Here is a 14,909-nt window from a genome sequence, read left to right as displayed (position 1 = left end):
TAGCCAATTAACAATACTGTGATAATTTCAAGTGAACAGCGAGGGGACTCAGCCACATGTATACATGTATTTACTCTCCCTCAAACTCCCCTGCCATCTAGGCTGCCACATAACTGAGCAGAGTTCCATGTGCTATACAGTAGGTCCTTGTTGGTTATCCATTTTAAATATAGCAGTGTGTACTACATGTAATCTCCTTTTTTAAAAAAATGCTATTTTACTGACTAACAAGCACATGGAAAGATGCTCAGCATCATCAATCATGCAAATCAGTGCCACAATATGATACCACTTCACACTAACTAGGATAGCAAGAATATAAAACAATGGAAAATAACAAGTGTTGGTGAGGATGTTAGGTAGTTGGTACCTTATATGCTGCTGTTAGGAACATAAAATGGTGCAGCCACTGTGGAAAACAGTCTGGTGTTTGCTCAATAAATTAAACCTAGAATTACCATATGACCCAGCCATCCCATGCCTAGGTATGTACCCAAAAGAACTGAAAACCAGGTGTTCAGACAAAAACTTGTACTCAACTCTTTGTTGTGGCATTATCCTTGGGAAATAATCTGATTATCCATTAACATATGAATAGATAAATAAAATGAAGTGTATCCATAATAAGAAATATGATTGGGTTATAAAAAGCAATGGAGCACTGAGACATGCTACAACATGAATGAACTTTGAAAACACTATGCTAAGTGAAAGGAGCTGGACACAAAAGGTCACATATGATTCCATTTATAAGATATGTCCTAAATAGGCAAATCCACAGAGATAGATCCAGGAGCTGGAGGGTGGAGGAGGAAAGAAAAGCTGACTGTTAATGGGTATGGGTCTCCTTTCAGGTGATGAGTAGATAGAGGAGAGCTGGTTGTACAACACCGTGAATGTATTAGATGCATGGGATCACACCCAAAGTCAAGTTTTTGATGCAGATAAAAACAGGACCAGTTGTTTTCTTTTATAGATAAAAATTGAAAGCAGTTGGCAGCAAGACCCAGTGTGGACACAATTAAAACTGACAGCACCTACAGGTAATTATGAGAAGTCTCTTAGAAACACCCTAGTGTTAGAGATTCAGATGCACTTTTAAAAGTGCAAAATGCCAGATGTTGTAATTATATGTCAAGTCCATTAACCCCATCTCTTCTGGATACTTGGTAGCTTTGGTTTCCTTTGTTTAGTTGCTCAATGTTTGACAAAGAGTGCAACGTTCCCTTCTATGATAAGTGGTTTAACTCTTACACACTTGAAGCAACAGGGGGCCTGTATTCATTCAGCCTTTCATTCACCCTATATTTCCACATCATCTCCTAGCTGACATTTGTAAGTCACTTAATGCTTACAGCCTCTTAGAAAATATGTATGCTATTAACTAGAAGTGGCAGCATGGCAAACAGAAAACGAGCTGACAAGAGACTCCAAGGATATTGATTTTGAGACCTAGCTCTACCAATCTAGTTACTTTTCTGGAATAAGTAACTCAGTCTCTTTGAATCTTAGCTTTCTTATCTGTAAAATGGGAGTGCATATTGGACACCCAGGACAGATGAAGACAACATGAAAAGGTAAAGAATCCGAAAAGCTTGAGGTAAGGTAAAACTCATGATATTCTTCAGTGAGGCCAGCCCAGTTTCTTTTTTTTTAATCATTATTTATTTGGCTGTGTTGGGTCTTAGAAGTGGCACGTTCAGTCTTTGTTGCAGCATGTGAGATCTCATTCCCTGACCAGGTATCAACCCAGGTGCCCTGCTTTGGGAGCTCAGAGTTTTATCCACTGGACCACCTGGGAAATCCCAGGTTCTTAATGCTAGCTGTTCATTAGGATTACCTGAGAAAAATTTAAACTACCCACCTTTGTGATTCTGTTCATTAGTCTGGGGTGGGGCTCAGACATTGATATTCTAATACCATGGTTCTTAGATTTTGAAAGTAAAAGTCACTCAGTCGTGTCTGACTCCAGACCAGAATACTGGAGTGGGTAGCCTTTCCTTCTCCAAGGGATTGTCCCAACCCAGGGATCAAACCCAGATCCGCCTGCATTGCAGGCAGATTCTTTACCAGCTGAGCCACAAGGGAAGCCCAAGAACACTGGAGTGGGTAGCCTATTCCTTTTCCAGCAGATCTTCCCGACCCAGGAATTGAACTAGGGTCTCCTGCATTGGAGGCGGATTCTTTACCAGCTGCTCTATCAGGGAGCCCTTAGCAAACATAAGAATCACCTAAAGAGTTTGGGAGAACACCCCCAGAGTTTCTGATTCCCTAGGTCTAGGACTGGGCTGAAAATTCGCATTTCTAACAGTTTCCCTACAAGACCTACAAGACCTTTTAGAACTAACACCCAAAAAAGATGTCATTTTCATTATAGGGGACTGGAATGCAAAAGTAGGAAGTCAGGAAACACCTGGCATAACAGGCGAATTTGGCCTTGGAGTACAGAACGAAGCAGGGCAAAAGCTAATAGAGTTTTGCCAAGAGAACGCACTGGTCATAGCAAACACCCTCTTCCAACAACACAAGAGAAGACTCGACATGTGGACATCACCAGATGGTCAACACCGAAATCAGATTGATTATATTCTTTGCAGCCAAAGATGGAGAAGCTCTATACAGTCAGCAAGAACAAGACCGGGAGTAGACTGTGGCTCAGATCATGAACTCCTTATTGCCAAATTCAGACTTAAATTGAAGAAAGTAGGGAAAACCACTAGTCCATTCAGGTATGACCTAGATCAAATCCCTTATGATTATACAGTAGAAGTGACAAATAGATTTAAGGGACTAGATCTGATAGACGGAGTACCTGATGATCTATGGACAGAGGTTCATGACATTGTACAGGAGACAGGGATCAAGACCATCCCTGTGGAAAAGAAATGCAAAAAATACAAAAAAGCAAAATGGCTGTCTGAGGAGGCCTTACAGATAGCTGGGAAGAGAAGAGAAGCGAAAAGCAAAGGAGAAAAGGAAAGATATTCCCATCTGAATGCAGAGTTCCAAAGAATAGCAAGGAGAGATAAGAAAGCCTTCCTCAGTGATCAATGCAGAGAAATAGAGGAAAACAACAGATTGGGAAAGACTATAGATCTCTTCAAGAAAATTAGAGATACCAAGGGAACATTTCATGCAAAGATGGGCTCAATAAAGGACAGAAATGGTTTGGACCTAACAGAAGCAGAAGATATTAAGAAGAGGTGGCAAGAATACACAGAAGAACTATACAAAAAAGATCTTCACGACCCAGATAATCACGATGGTGTGATCCCTCACCTAGAGCCAGACATCCTGGAATGTGAAATCAAGTGGGCCTTAGAAAGCATCACTACAAACAAAGCTAGTGGAGGTGATGGAATTCCAGTTGAGCTATTTCAAATCCTCAAAGATGATGCTGTGAAAGTGCTGCACTCGATATGCCAGAAAATTTGGAAAACTCAGCAGTGGCCACAGGACTGGAAAAGGTCAGTTTTCATTCCAATCCCAAAGAAAGGCAATGCCAAAGAATGCTCAAACTACCACACAATTGCACTCATCTCACATGCTAGTAAAGTAATGCTCAAGATTCTCCAAGCCAGGCTTCAGCAATACGTGACCCATGAACTTCCAGATGTTCAAGCTGGTTTTCGAAAAGGCAGAGGAACCAGAGATCAAATTGCCAACATCCGCTGGATCATCGAAAAAGCAAGAGTTCCAGAAAAACATCTATTTCTGCTTTATTGACTATGCCAAAGCCTTTGACTGTGTGGATCACAATAAACTGTGGAAAATCCTGAAAGAGATGGGAATACCAGACCATCTGACCTGTCTCTTGAGAAACCTGTATGCAGGTCAGGAAGCAATAGTTAGAACTGGACATGAAACAACAGACTGGTTCCAAATAGGAAAAGGAGTACGTCAAGGCTGTATATTGTCACCCTGCTTATTTAACTTATATGCAGAGTACATCATGAGAAACACTGGGCTGGAAGAAACACAAGCTGGAATCAAGATTACCAGGAGAAATATCAATCACCTCAGATATGCAGATGACACCACCCTTATGGCAGAAAATGAAGAAGAACTAAAGAGACTCTTGATGAAAGTGAAAGAGGAGAGTGACAAAGTTGGCTTAAAGTTCAACATTCAGAAAACTAAGATCATGGCTTCTGGTCCCATCACTCCATGGGAAATAGATGGGGAAACAGTGGAAACAGTGTCAGACTTTATTTTTTTGGGCTCCAAAATCACTGTTGATGGTGATTTCAGCCATGAAATTAAAAGACGCTTACTCCTTGGAAGAAAGGTTATGACCAACCTAGATAACATATTTAAAAGCAGAGACATTACTTTGCCAACGAAAGTCCGTCTAGTCAAGGCTATGGTTTTTGCAGTGGTCTTGTATGGATGTGAGAGTTGGATGGTGAAGAAAGCTGAGCGCCGCAGAATTGATGCTTTTGAACTGTGGTGTTGGAGAAGACTCTTGAGAGTCCCTTGGACTGCAAGGAGATCCAATCAATCCATCCTAAAAGAGATCAGTCCTGGGTGTTCATTGGAAGGACTGATGTTGAAGCTGAAACTTCAATACTTTGGCCACCTCATGCGAAGAGTTGACTCATTGGAAAAGACCCTAATGCTGGGTAGGATTGGGAGCAGGAGGAGAAGGGGACGACAGAGGATGAGATGGTTGGATGGCATCACTGACTCGATGGGCATGGGTTTGGGTAGACTCCGGGAGTTGGCGATGGACAGGGAGGCCTGGCGTGCTGCGATTCATGGGGTCGCAAAGACACGACTGAGTGACTGAACTGAACTGAACTGAACAGTTTCCCAGATGATGTGGTTACTGGGGACCTACCCACTTGGAGAAATCATTCAACATGTATTTAGAAAGGATTAGTAGAAAATGCCATAAGGGCATTTGAGGATATATACATTTTGCTCTTACTAACTGAGCAACGTAATATGTCATCACTCTGAAATTCTTCTTTATTTTATTAAGCATGTACTGAGGATTCTCATAAAATATATGTGTTAAGAAATTGATACTAGAGATTGCTCCCCTAGGAGGGGAACTGACAAATGTATTTCTCACTGCATACATTTGGTACTGAATAAATTTTGCATCATATGCAATTATTTACAAATGAATAAATTAATTAATTTAAAGTAAATCCAACAAAATCTTGACTCAACTTAATGAGTAACAAAAATAATAGAGGAATCATGCTCCTTGCCCCTTACTGCAAAGCTTCAGTAAGCAAAATAGTGTGATACTGGCACAAAAACAAACATATAGGTCAATGGAATAGAATAAAAGGCCCAGAAATAAACTCATGTGTTTATGGTCAATTAGTCTGTGACAAAGGAGGCAAGAATATACAGTGGAGAAGAGACAGTCTCTTCAATAAGTGGTGTTGGGAAGACTAGACAGCTACAGGTAAAAGAATGAACTTAGAACTTTCTCTAACACCGTATACAAAAATAAATTCAAAATGGATTAAAGCTCTAAATAGGAGACCAGATACTATAAAATTCCTAGAGGAAAACATGGGCAGAACACTCTTTGACAGAAATCTCAGCAATATTTTTTTTGTATCCTTGTCCTAAAACAAAGGAAACAAAAAGCAAATTAGAGCTTATTAAACTTAAAAGCCTTTGCACAGAAAGGAAGTCATAAACAAAATGAAATTATAACCTACAGACCAGAAGGAAATATTTGTAAATGATGCTACCAACAAAGGCTTACTTTCTAAAATGTACAAATGGCTCATACAGCTTAATATTAAAAAAAAAATAAAAAAATGGGCAGAAGATCTAAATAGACATTTCTCCAAAGAAGACATATAGGTGGCCAACAGGCACACGAAAAGATGCTCAATATCACTGATAATGAGAGAAATGCAAATCAAAACTAGAGTGAGGTATCACCTCATACCAGTCCGAGTGGCCGTCATTAAAGGTGGGATTAACATATTCACACTACTATATATAAAATAGATAAACAAGGACCTACTGTATAGCACAGAGAATTATAGTCAGTATCTTCTAGTAACCTATAATGGAAAATAACCTGAAAAAGGATATATATATATCTGAATCACTTTGCTGTATACCTGAAACTAATCCAATATTGTAAATTAACTATATTTTAATTTTTTTAAATGGTTATTAAAAACTAATAGAGAAACCCTCTGAATATATTATATATGACTATCATCTTCCCCATATTGGAGTTCCCCAATATTCCTTGCATTGCACTAAAATTCATTTAAGCAGTCAGAAATAAGTTTTTTTTCTTTTTTAAGGACAGAAGAAAGGAAGAATGACAGGAAGGAGGGGAGAGAGAAATAGAAAGGAAAGAAAAGAAACATGAGCAGATATACTAAAGTTTGTGATTTAGGCTGAGTCAGCTTCATTTTTCAGGAGGAAAAAAATCACATCAGAGAACTAGATAAATATCAGGATTAAAAGATATGGAATAAATGCAATATAAGGAAAGGCATCAAGGGTAAATTATCAATTGATAACACTTTAAAGTACCTTATTGAGAAGATTCCCACACCACAAAGACTTAGGAGAAAAGAGAGAAGGAAAATATATCTATCTGCCTGTGAGAGTTGGATTGGATGGTGGATAAGAAAATAGATAGATAGGTAAAACATATTTATTTTTAATCTTTACATGTTGTATATATTGAGGAAGTTTAGGTGGTTGTGGTTTAATCATTAAGTCATTTTTGCTGCCAGACTCCTCGGTCCATGGGATATCCTGGGCAAGAATACTGGAGTGGGTTTCCATTTCCTTCTGTAGGGGATCTTCCCAACCCAGGGATAGAACCGGTGTCTCCTGCTTAGCAGGTGGATTCTTTACCACTGAGCCACCAGGGAAGCCCAAAGTAGAAACAGAAACATTTCAATTATAATATGTAATAGAAAGTGAATGACTTTTCACCGTGCAAGTTTAGGCTTTGGCCTGAAGAGGGCGATGTGAAACTACGAATAGCATAATGGTTTCCTGATTTTTGCTTCTGATCCTTTTGAACTGAGGAGCCATAAAAGAGCCTGGGACTGGGGAAAGGAGGGCTGTTGGCATTTGGACAAATAAGTCTTTGGAGCTAGCAACTGTCTCCAACACTGCAGCTCTGAAACTGTTGAGTAGAACACCCAGCCACCGGTGTCCAGGCATGATTTCCTGTTAAGTCCCTTTCCTTTTTGTTGTTCAGTCACTCAGTCATGTCTGACTCTTTGCAACCCCATGGACTGCAGCACGCCAGGCTTCCCTTTACAACCTAAGAATTAATATTATATCCTTATTGTTAGAAGTGTCCCATTCTTTTTGCATGAAATGATTAGAATGTAGAATGTGTTCACTGTTTAATGAAAAATGGGTTTGTGTTAGTGAAGTCCTACTGCACAATCAGAAATCTAAAAAGTAGGAAATTTTTCAAAAGATAGGTTGTTCAAGTTTCTCAGAACTTTAGTAGTCTTTTGTTCTTTTTAACATGAAAAGACAAATATGATTGCTTATATTTATATATTTATATTTATATAAGCAATCATATTTGTCTTTTCATGTTAAAAAGAACAAAAGACTTTTATATTTTATGAGATGTAATAGATTTATTAGTTCCTCATGTAAATTTCACTTAAGTTTACTTAAATTGAAAACATCCTACTTAACTAACCACCATGGCCTAGAGAGGTCCAGTTCTGTTTTCACATGCGGCATGTCCTGTGTGCACGGGGACTGTCTCCTATATTGTTTCACATTCTCCAGACAATTCAAGGAAGAGCAAAGACAAACGACCGATAAACATGCGTAAACATGTTCATCCTTACCAGTAATCAAGGAAATGCAAATTGAAATCAAAAGGAGATACCATTTTAGACTCATTGTACAGGCAAACAGTTTAAAGCCAGATTTGAGTTTGTTGGAAAATGGGCACCTCCACACGCTGCTGGAAGAGTTTAAATTGGCACAGCCACACTAGAGAGCAATTCAGCACGTGTAATAAAGTCAATGATGCATATACCCTGCAGTCCGGTAATTCTGCTCCCCTTAAGTTGGAAACCCGGCTGCACATTTAAACTCATTATCCCAGTGGGCTGTCACCCCATCACCCTATAAGAAACTCTTGCACGTGTGCATCTGGAAACAAATTCAAAAATATTCTTAGCAACATTGTTTATAACCGCAAAAAAAAATTGTCCAACAGCATACATGTCCATTCGCTGGAGAACAGAGAAATAAATCATGGTGTAGTCACTCAGAAAACTAATGAAACTGCACAAACTGCTGGGACCTGCAGCAACATGACTGTATTTCATAGACATGCTTTTGATAAGCAGTCGGCAGCACAGAGCACATGCAGTGGAAATCTACATCACAACCCAGAGTCTAGCCATAGCTGCTCTCCTAGGCAAAGGGCTGTGCTCTAGATCTGGCCCAGCTTGGAATGTTGAGTTTATGCCCTGTGTTTAATTGGGACATCCCTCTTCTGCTCTCAGAAGTTGGCACTCTTGGTCTCAGACCTTTGGAGTCAGAGTGAGACTTAAACCATTCACTCCCTTGGTCCTCAGGCCATTGGGTTTGGACTAGAACCATACCATGATGTTCCTGGGTCTCCAGCTTGCAGACAGAAGATCGTGGGCCTTCTCAGCCTTCATATTCACATGAGCTGATCCCTCATAATAGGTATCTTTTAATGCATATCCTTTGGTCCTGCTTCTTTGGGGAACCCTAACTAATACAAGGATTAAGTATTTCAGAATCTGCCAGGTTTAGGCGTGCCTTCCCACACAGAGCCAGACTTGATTTCGATGTTTTTCAATTACAGTTAGATAGAAATTAAGAGACACAAAAAGGCAGAGACTAACCCAAAGTCCTCAACCTCCTTTTATTTCTTGAAACAAGAACGCCAAGAATCCTAGGTATTCCTAGCTCTTCCCCTGCCCTCTGTCTTCTGTGATATATAGATGGCCAAGGGCTCAGAACTGGCTCCATTCACGGGTCTTTGGGGGAAGATGAGAGAGGAGCCATCTTCTACCTGCCCCTGAGCCACTGTCCACACAAATGGGTGACCACTCAAAAGAGGGCAAAGTGTTTTGGGGGGAAGGTGGAGGAGATGTTCAGACCTCTTTTTTGCTTTCTTCAGAGAAGACTTCATGGGCTAAATAGTGATAGCTAATCACCATTCCCCTGGGAGCACTGAGGGGAGGGGTATTTCTCCCTATTCTGTAACAGAAAGAAAGTAAACACAGTCTCTCCAAAAAAAAATGGGAGTGGGGACTGCTGCATATTCTGTTCCAGTGCCACAAATATATAGGTAACAGCTTAGTGGTTAAGTATTAGACTCTGGAACCAGACTTCCCTGGTTCTGATTCCAGCTTTGCTGCTTGCTAGCTATACATCATCCTTGGAAAAGACTTGTCACTTTCTGTGTCTTAATATTGTCATCTATAAAATGGGGCTGATACTGATAGCAGCAAACCCATAGGGCTGTGATGAGGATTAAATGAGTTATGCATGTAAAGTGGTTGGAGCTGCACTGGTACACATCTAAATGAGTGTTCTTTGCTGTTATTAGTGTTGATGTTGTTCTGGGAAGGAAAATAAATACCTTTGTGGAGTCTTAGTTAATAATAACAGTATTTACAGTCTTCTTATTCCAAATTGGATGCTAGACCTCATCAAAGAGATGGAATAACATAGGAATTTCCAGCACTGGGGGAAGGCCAATAAGGGAGACATTTTGGCCAACGAGCTTGTCAGGGGGCCCTGAGTCCCCTCATGTGGGTAGTTTCTTGCTCTGCCTCTTGACCCCACTGTGATCTCTGGCACTAACCCACAGCTTATGGCTGTGCCCAAACTGGATTAACAAATGGATCTGGGAACCTCCTTTCCACCCAGATCACCTGCCCTGGGTTTCCAGTAAGCCAGTGAACCCAGTTTGAATTTGAAGAGTTAATTCCCAGGTGTACAGCTGGAGAGTCTGATGTTCCACCACGTACCTCACAGTAGATGCTCCTGCCATTCTGAACACACTGAAATCTCTGTTTCTGATGAAATCATGTTCTCCTAAGCTGCGCTCCTAGACTACAGAGCTCTATAGTTTATGATGCCATTTCAAATACATTCTCTCTCTCATTCCAGCTCTTAAATTATAAATTACACATTCTTTCCACTGTTTCATAAGCAAGAAAACAAAAGATCAGAGAGGCCAAAGCAACAGAACTGGAACCCAAGCCCAGGTTTCCTCTAAACCCAAGGCTCTTTCCATTACATCTCAGTCACTTCACTCTTAACAGATCTTACTCTCAGAGACTTCACTTGAGGGTGTCTCAGCTAACCATAGTCCTCTTACATGCGTTCTTAGTGTTATAGCACTTTTATTTTCATTCATTATGCTTATTTTGATAATTTAATCTCATCGAAATTAAAGAAGCACAATTCTCAAATACAAAGAATTCCCACTGAAGAGCAATACAATATCCAAATTATGCAGTCTGTCAAATGACATCATCATTCATTCATGAGTTTCAACTAGATATTTATTGAGCATCTGCTATATGCCAGGAACAGTAGTCAAGCATGCTCCATTACCAGACAGATCAGAAGGGGATCAGAGAAATAGAAAAATAAGAACATAGAGTGGTAAGTGCTCTGCCGAAAGGAAGCATAAAGTGCTGGGCCAAGGTGGGGGTGGGAAGGCATGAGAAAGGGATTTAATGTGGCCTGGGGGAGGGTGTTCAGGGAATGTGTTTCCAGAATGATGGTCTAGGTAAGTTATAAATGCTGAGACATTAGGCAGGCAAAGGATGGGAGTGGGGTGGTTACAGTGTGCTCATGTGTGTATAAGTGTGTGCATCCTATGGGGACTCACCCAGAACCCCTGAATTGGTATGAAGATTATTTTAGGTTGAAAACATTTGATATTCAATAGAGACAGAAAAAAGCCTTCTCGGAGCTTCACTTATCTGACTAAAAGCAGCAATTTCTGGGAAACGAGGCTACCATAAATCCCCTCTCCAGGGGGTTTCATGGCCATGAAGAAGCTGGAAAGACCACTCTCACCTGCCTAATCAAACATTATTACAGACTTTCTCATCTCTTGTTTGTGGCTATAAAAACCCATTTGTCTTTCCTAAAGACATTTATTTGTTCTTTCTAGAGAAGCCTGTTCTTCCCCCCTTTTTTTCTCTATTAAGTTAGGTATATAAGCCTTTAACCATTTAGCAAGCTAGCTATTTTTGTTAGCATTTGTATGCATACAGATACCTTTCTTTCTATTAATCTGTCTCTTGTCAATTTAATTCACAGGCCCTCAGAAACTGAACCAAAGAGGGTAGAGACAAGTCTTCCTCGCCAACAGTTCCAAGCAGAGGAATAGCCCTTGCAGAAGTGCGAAGGTGTGAGGGAGAGGCACAATGCATCCGAAGAGCAATAGGAGATGGGGTGTGACTGAAGCAAGGGCAACGGCGGGGTGCGGCAAGAAATGAAGCCGTGTTGCTGTGACGGTCAGTCACGAAGGCGCCTAGGACTGTCACAAACGTACCTCAACCAAATAACAGGTAACGATCACCATTAGTACTTGAGGATTCTGAAAGGACGTCAGATACGGACAAAGTCTACCTGCTATTCTGCGTCAGACTGTATTTGTAGACAGGGACCTGTCTGTAACTTTTATTACTATTAACCCCATCAATAAAAAAGATTTGAGCATTCATCCTCAGTATCTATTTATTTGTTAATAAAGTACATACATATACTATGGTTTCATATGTCTTACTACTGTAAGACTGTTCACAAAATATAGCATGTACAAAAAAGGAAGTTAAAAAAGAATATGGATATTATAATGTCTTTCCAAACCCCATGAACTGATCATCTTACACCTCTTGGGGCAAAAGTTCCTTTCTATTCAGAATGCCTGCTTTCAGCATATGAAATGAGATATAGATGAGATATAGATCTAACTCAGTTCTTTCAAGGAAAATTCACAAGATGAGGCAGGAGAAATTGTCCAGAAAAAAAGCCCCAGGAGATAATAGTGACACCAGTCTCTATTAGACTTTTAAGAGAGTGGTTCTCTTAGAAACTGAATTGTTTCTTAGGAAACTTTTGGCCATGTCAGGAGTTGACTTGTCTCCATATTCAGAGAGGAGTGATGTTAGCATTCAGAGAATAGGTCCAAGGCTAGATGTCCTCCAACGCCCAGGTCAGTCTCCTATTAATCAAGAATTGTCCCACCAGGCATTCATATATGTGAAATATTAGTTTAAATTATATGAAACTTTAAGCCTTACTCCAACTTACTTGTTAAGCAGACAGCATTTTTGATACCTATTAGCATGCTAGTTTTTATTCTAACATTCATGCATACCTTTGACTTGCATTCATTGAACTGTACGTTTATTTTTTTCTTTTTTCCCACAGCTTTATTGAGGTACAATTGACATATAAAATTTGTACATCTTGTATGGAATATCTTCTGGTCTTACTACTTCTCTCATATTTAAATTTATCTGACTATTTCAAGCCTTCTACTGACTTGGGTCTGCGTGTTTATATACTGAAATTTATATCACTTCATTACTTCCTTTGGTTTTTTCCGTCTTCATTTTGCAGGTAGGATATTATATTGATTGCATAAAGAAAAATATGAGTACAGGTAAATGTTATTTTCTATACATTTTCTTTTAGGATAGCAAGTTGGGTGTTACAAAAACATTTATTATAAAAAAGTGGCAGTTAGGGTAGTGAATATTCTCCATACTACTGTATTAGTGAATGCATATCATTATACACTTGTCAAAACCCATGGAATATATGGCACAAAGAGTGAACCCTGATGTAAACTATGGATTTTAGCTAATAATAATATACCAATTTTGAGTCATCAGTGGTAACAAAGGTACCTCAAGAAAGCAAAATATTAATAAGGAAAATGTTAATAAAGGGGAAGTGTCAGGAGCGAGGGAGTGAACCTGTGCTCTCTGTGCTCGCTCTTCCCTGTGGCCCTAAAACTGCTCAAAAAATAAAGAAATGTTTAAAAATTTAAAGGCAACACTGGTTCTGATTGGTTTGAGAACCACTGCTTTAAAGAAAGACCTACTACTAAAAATTCAATTTATATTACAAAAAAATTAACACAGATGATAATTGTTTTCCAGACCTTCCACTTCCCTGGTATACTTACCAGGAACATTTCTGTATCTAAAATGAGGAAAAACTGTGCAGACTTGTCTCTCTGTAGAAGAGGTGACAAAATTAGGCAGTTTTAAAATGTCTGCTGCCAAAGTATAATGGCAAGAAAAGGAGGAGTCTGTCATTCATTTCCTAAAATATAAGCATTCAAGATGCATGTATTTCTTGGAATAATTAAACTTTTTGTGAGTGTTTGCGCTACATACTAATCCATCTCTGATTCTGACAGCTGAATTGAAACTGCCATTTCTCGCCTAACTTTCTTTGGCTATTTTCCTCTGAGTAATCATATCTTTTTTTTTTTAAATTTATAAGTGATGGGTTTTAATACTTTCATCAGGATGGGCTCATTGACTATTCATATTCTGCTTATATTATGCGGCAGCCACATGGGAAGTCATAGTAGGATTTCAAAGCAGAAAATAGTAACTCTGATGAGAAGACTGTTATGTGTGGGTGTTTGGAAGTTATGAATATGAGATTAAACAAGCAAATTCTATTTTAATGATTTGTGCAAAATGGAAACGTGATTTTGAGCAGATGGTTAAAAATATTCTAAGGCAGTTTTATTCAAAGAAAATAACAGATACTTAAAAACCCCGATTTATTTTAGCTTTAGTTTTCTTGAAAATTGGAGAATTTTTTTGGTGGGGAGGGGAGTTGAATTACGCAAATGAACATTTTAGAAGAATCATTCATTTTATTGTTCTCTTTTGCTGCTTCTCTCCCTGTGACTAATGTCTGTACCTCTTCCTTTTCCATCCTTCCTCTCCTACCCTCTGTCCTTAGTATCTCCTGCATTGACCCCTCAGGGTGTCATCTAAACTCATCTTTATTGTAACATTCTGCCCCCATCCCTGCCAGGGAAAGTGCATCAGAATGAAATTGGCAAGAAATTTTGACAGCTTGTCTTTACTCCTCTGTTGCCAGGAAAGGGAAAACGGCTATTTATATGGTCCATTTCCACAAGCTGCTGTTAAATTATGGGCCAAGTTCTTTTACTACAGTGATTAATATTTCTTGATTGACTACCTGGCAGACTGCACTGGGCTAATCCAACCCAGGAGCAACTGGGATTTCCCTAGATCTGTTCAATAGAGACTTCACTTGGATATTCGGAAGTGGGTTTTTATTATCAAATTTTGTTTACACTAATTGCAGGCTGATAGTATTGGGTTGAATCATATGGCATTGCTATCTATTATATCAAAAATGGTCAAATATCAGCATTGTCATATGGTTCGACTTCATAGACAATAATTAAGTGTTGATTAGGACTGAATAGACTATAAAATCATTCTATAAAAGATGTAAGGTAGTGTACTGGAAATACAGACACACCGTAAACCAATAAACTAAAACCAAACCCATTAAGAAAAAAGAAATTCTCAACTAATATAGGAAGTTTAGACAAGGAGGTAAATAAGAGACGAACACCCTATAAGGTCCTCCTCAATTGCAACAGTTTTGCTATACACTTAGAAGTTAACTTTCTGCACCAAAACCATAACAGCAATGACAAGAACATCCAACATTTATGCATTATGTGCCTGGCTTGGTGTGTGTTTTATATACATTTTGCATTTAAGCCCCACCACAAAGTTATTAGGGAAATTATTATCCTCCTTTTATAAATGAAAAAAGTTAAATTTTATTATCTTGAAGGTGAAAATAGTCCAGTTTCTTAGAGATACATTAAACTGAAAAAAAAAATCTTA

General features: G+C 39.1%; 1 protein-coding gene across 1 annotated transcript; it reads left to right on the top strand.

Moving 5' to 3' along the window:
• The first annotated feature begins 976 nt into the window (after positions 1–976).
• On the top strand, positions 977–5,118 carry LOC145545139 (uncharacterized). The gene is made up of 3 exons (XM_081588925.1): positions 977–1,043; positions 1,513–1,577; positions 2,378–5,118. Exon 3 carries the CDS (start codon positions 2,542–2,544, stop codon positions 3,724–3,726), a length of 1,185 nt encoding a protein of 394 aa, XP_081445051.1. The 5' UTR covers positions 977–1,043; positions 1,513–1,577; positions 2,378–2,541; the 3' UTR covers positions 3,727–5,118.
• Positions 5,119–14,909: the final 9,791 nt, after the last annotated feature.

The sequence above is a fragment of the Giraffa tippelskirchi genome, chromosome 4, assembly GCF_054371585.1.
Source record: "Giraffa tippelskirchi isolate mGirTip1 chromosome 4, T2T-mGirTip1v1.2.pri, whole genome shotgun sequence".
NCBI classification, from domain to species: Eukaryota; Metazoa; Chordata; class Mammalia; order Artiodactyla; family Giraffidae; genus Giraffa; species Giraffa tippelskirchi.
The sequence above is the reverse complement of the archived record's forward strand: the minus strand, read 5'-3'. Positions and strand labels throughout refer to the sequence as shown.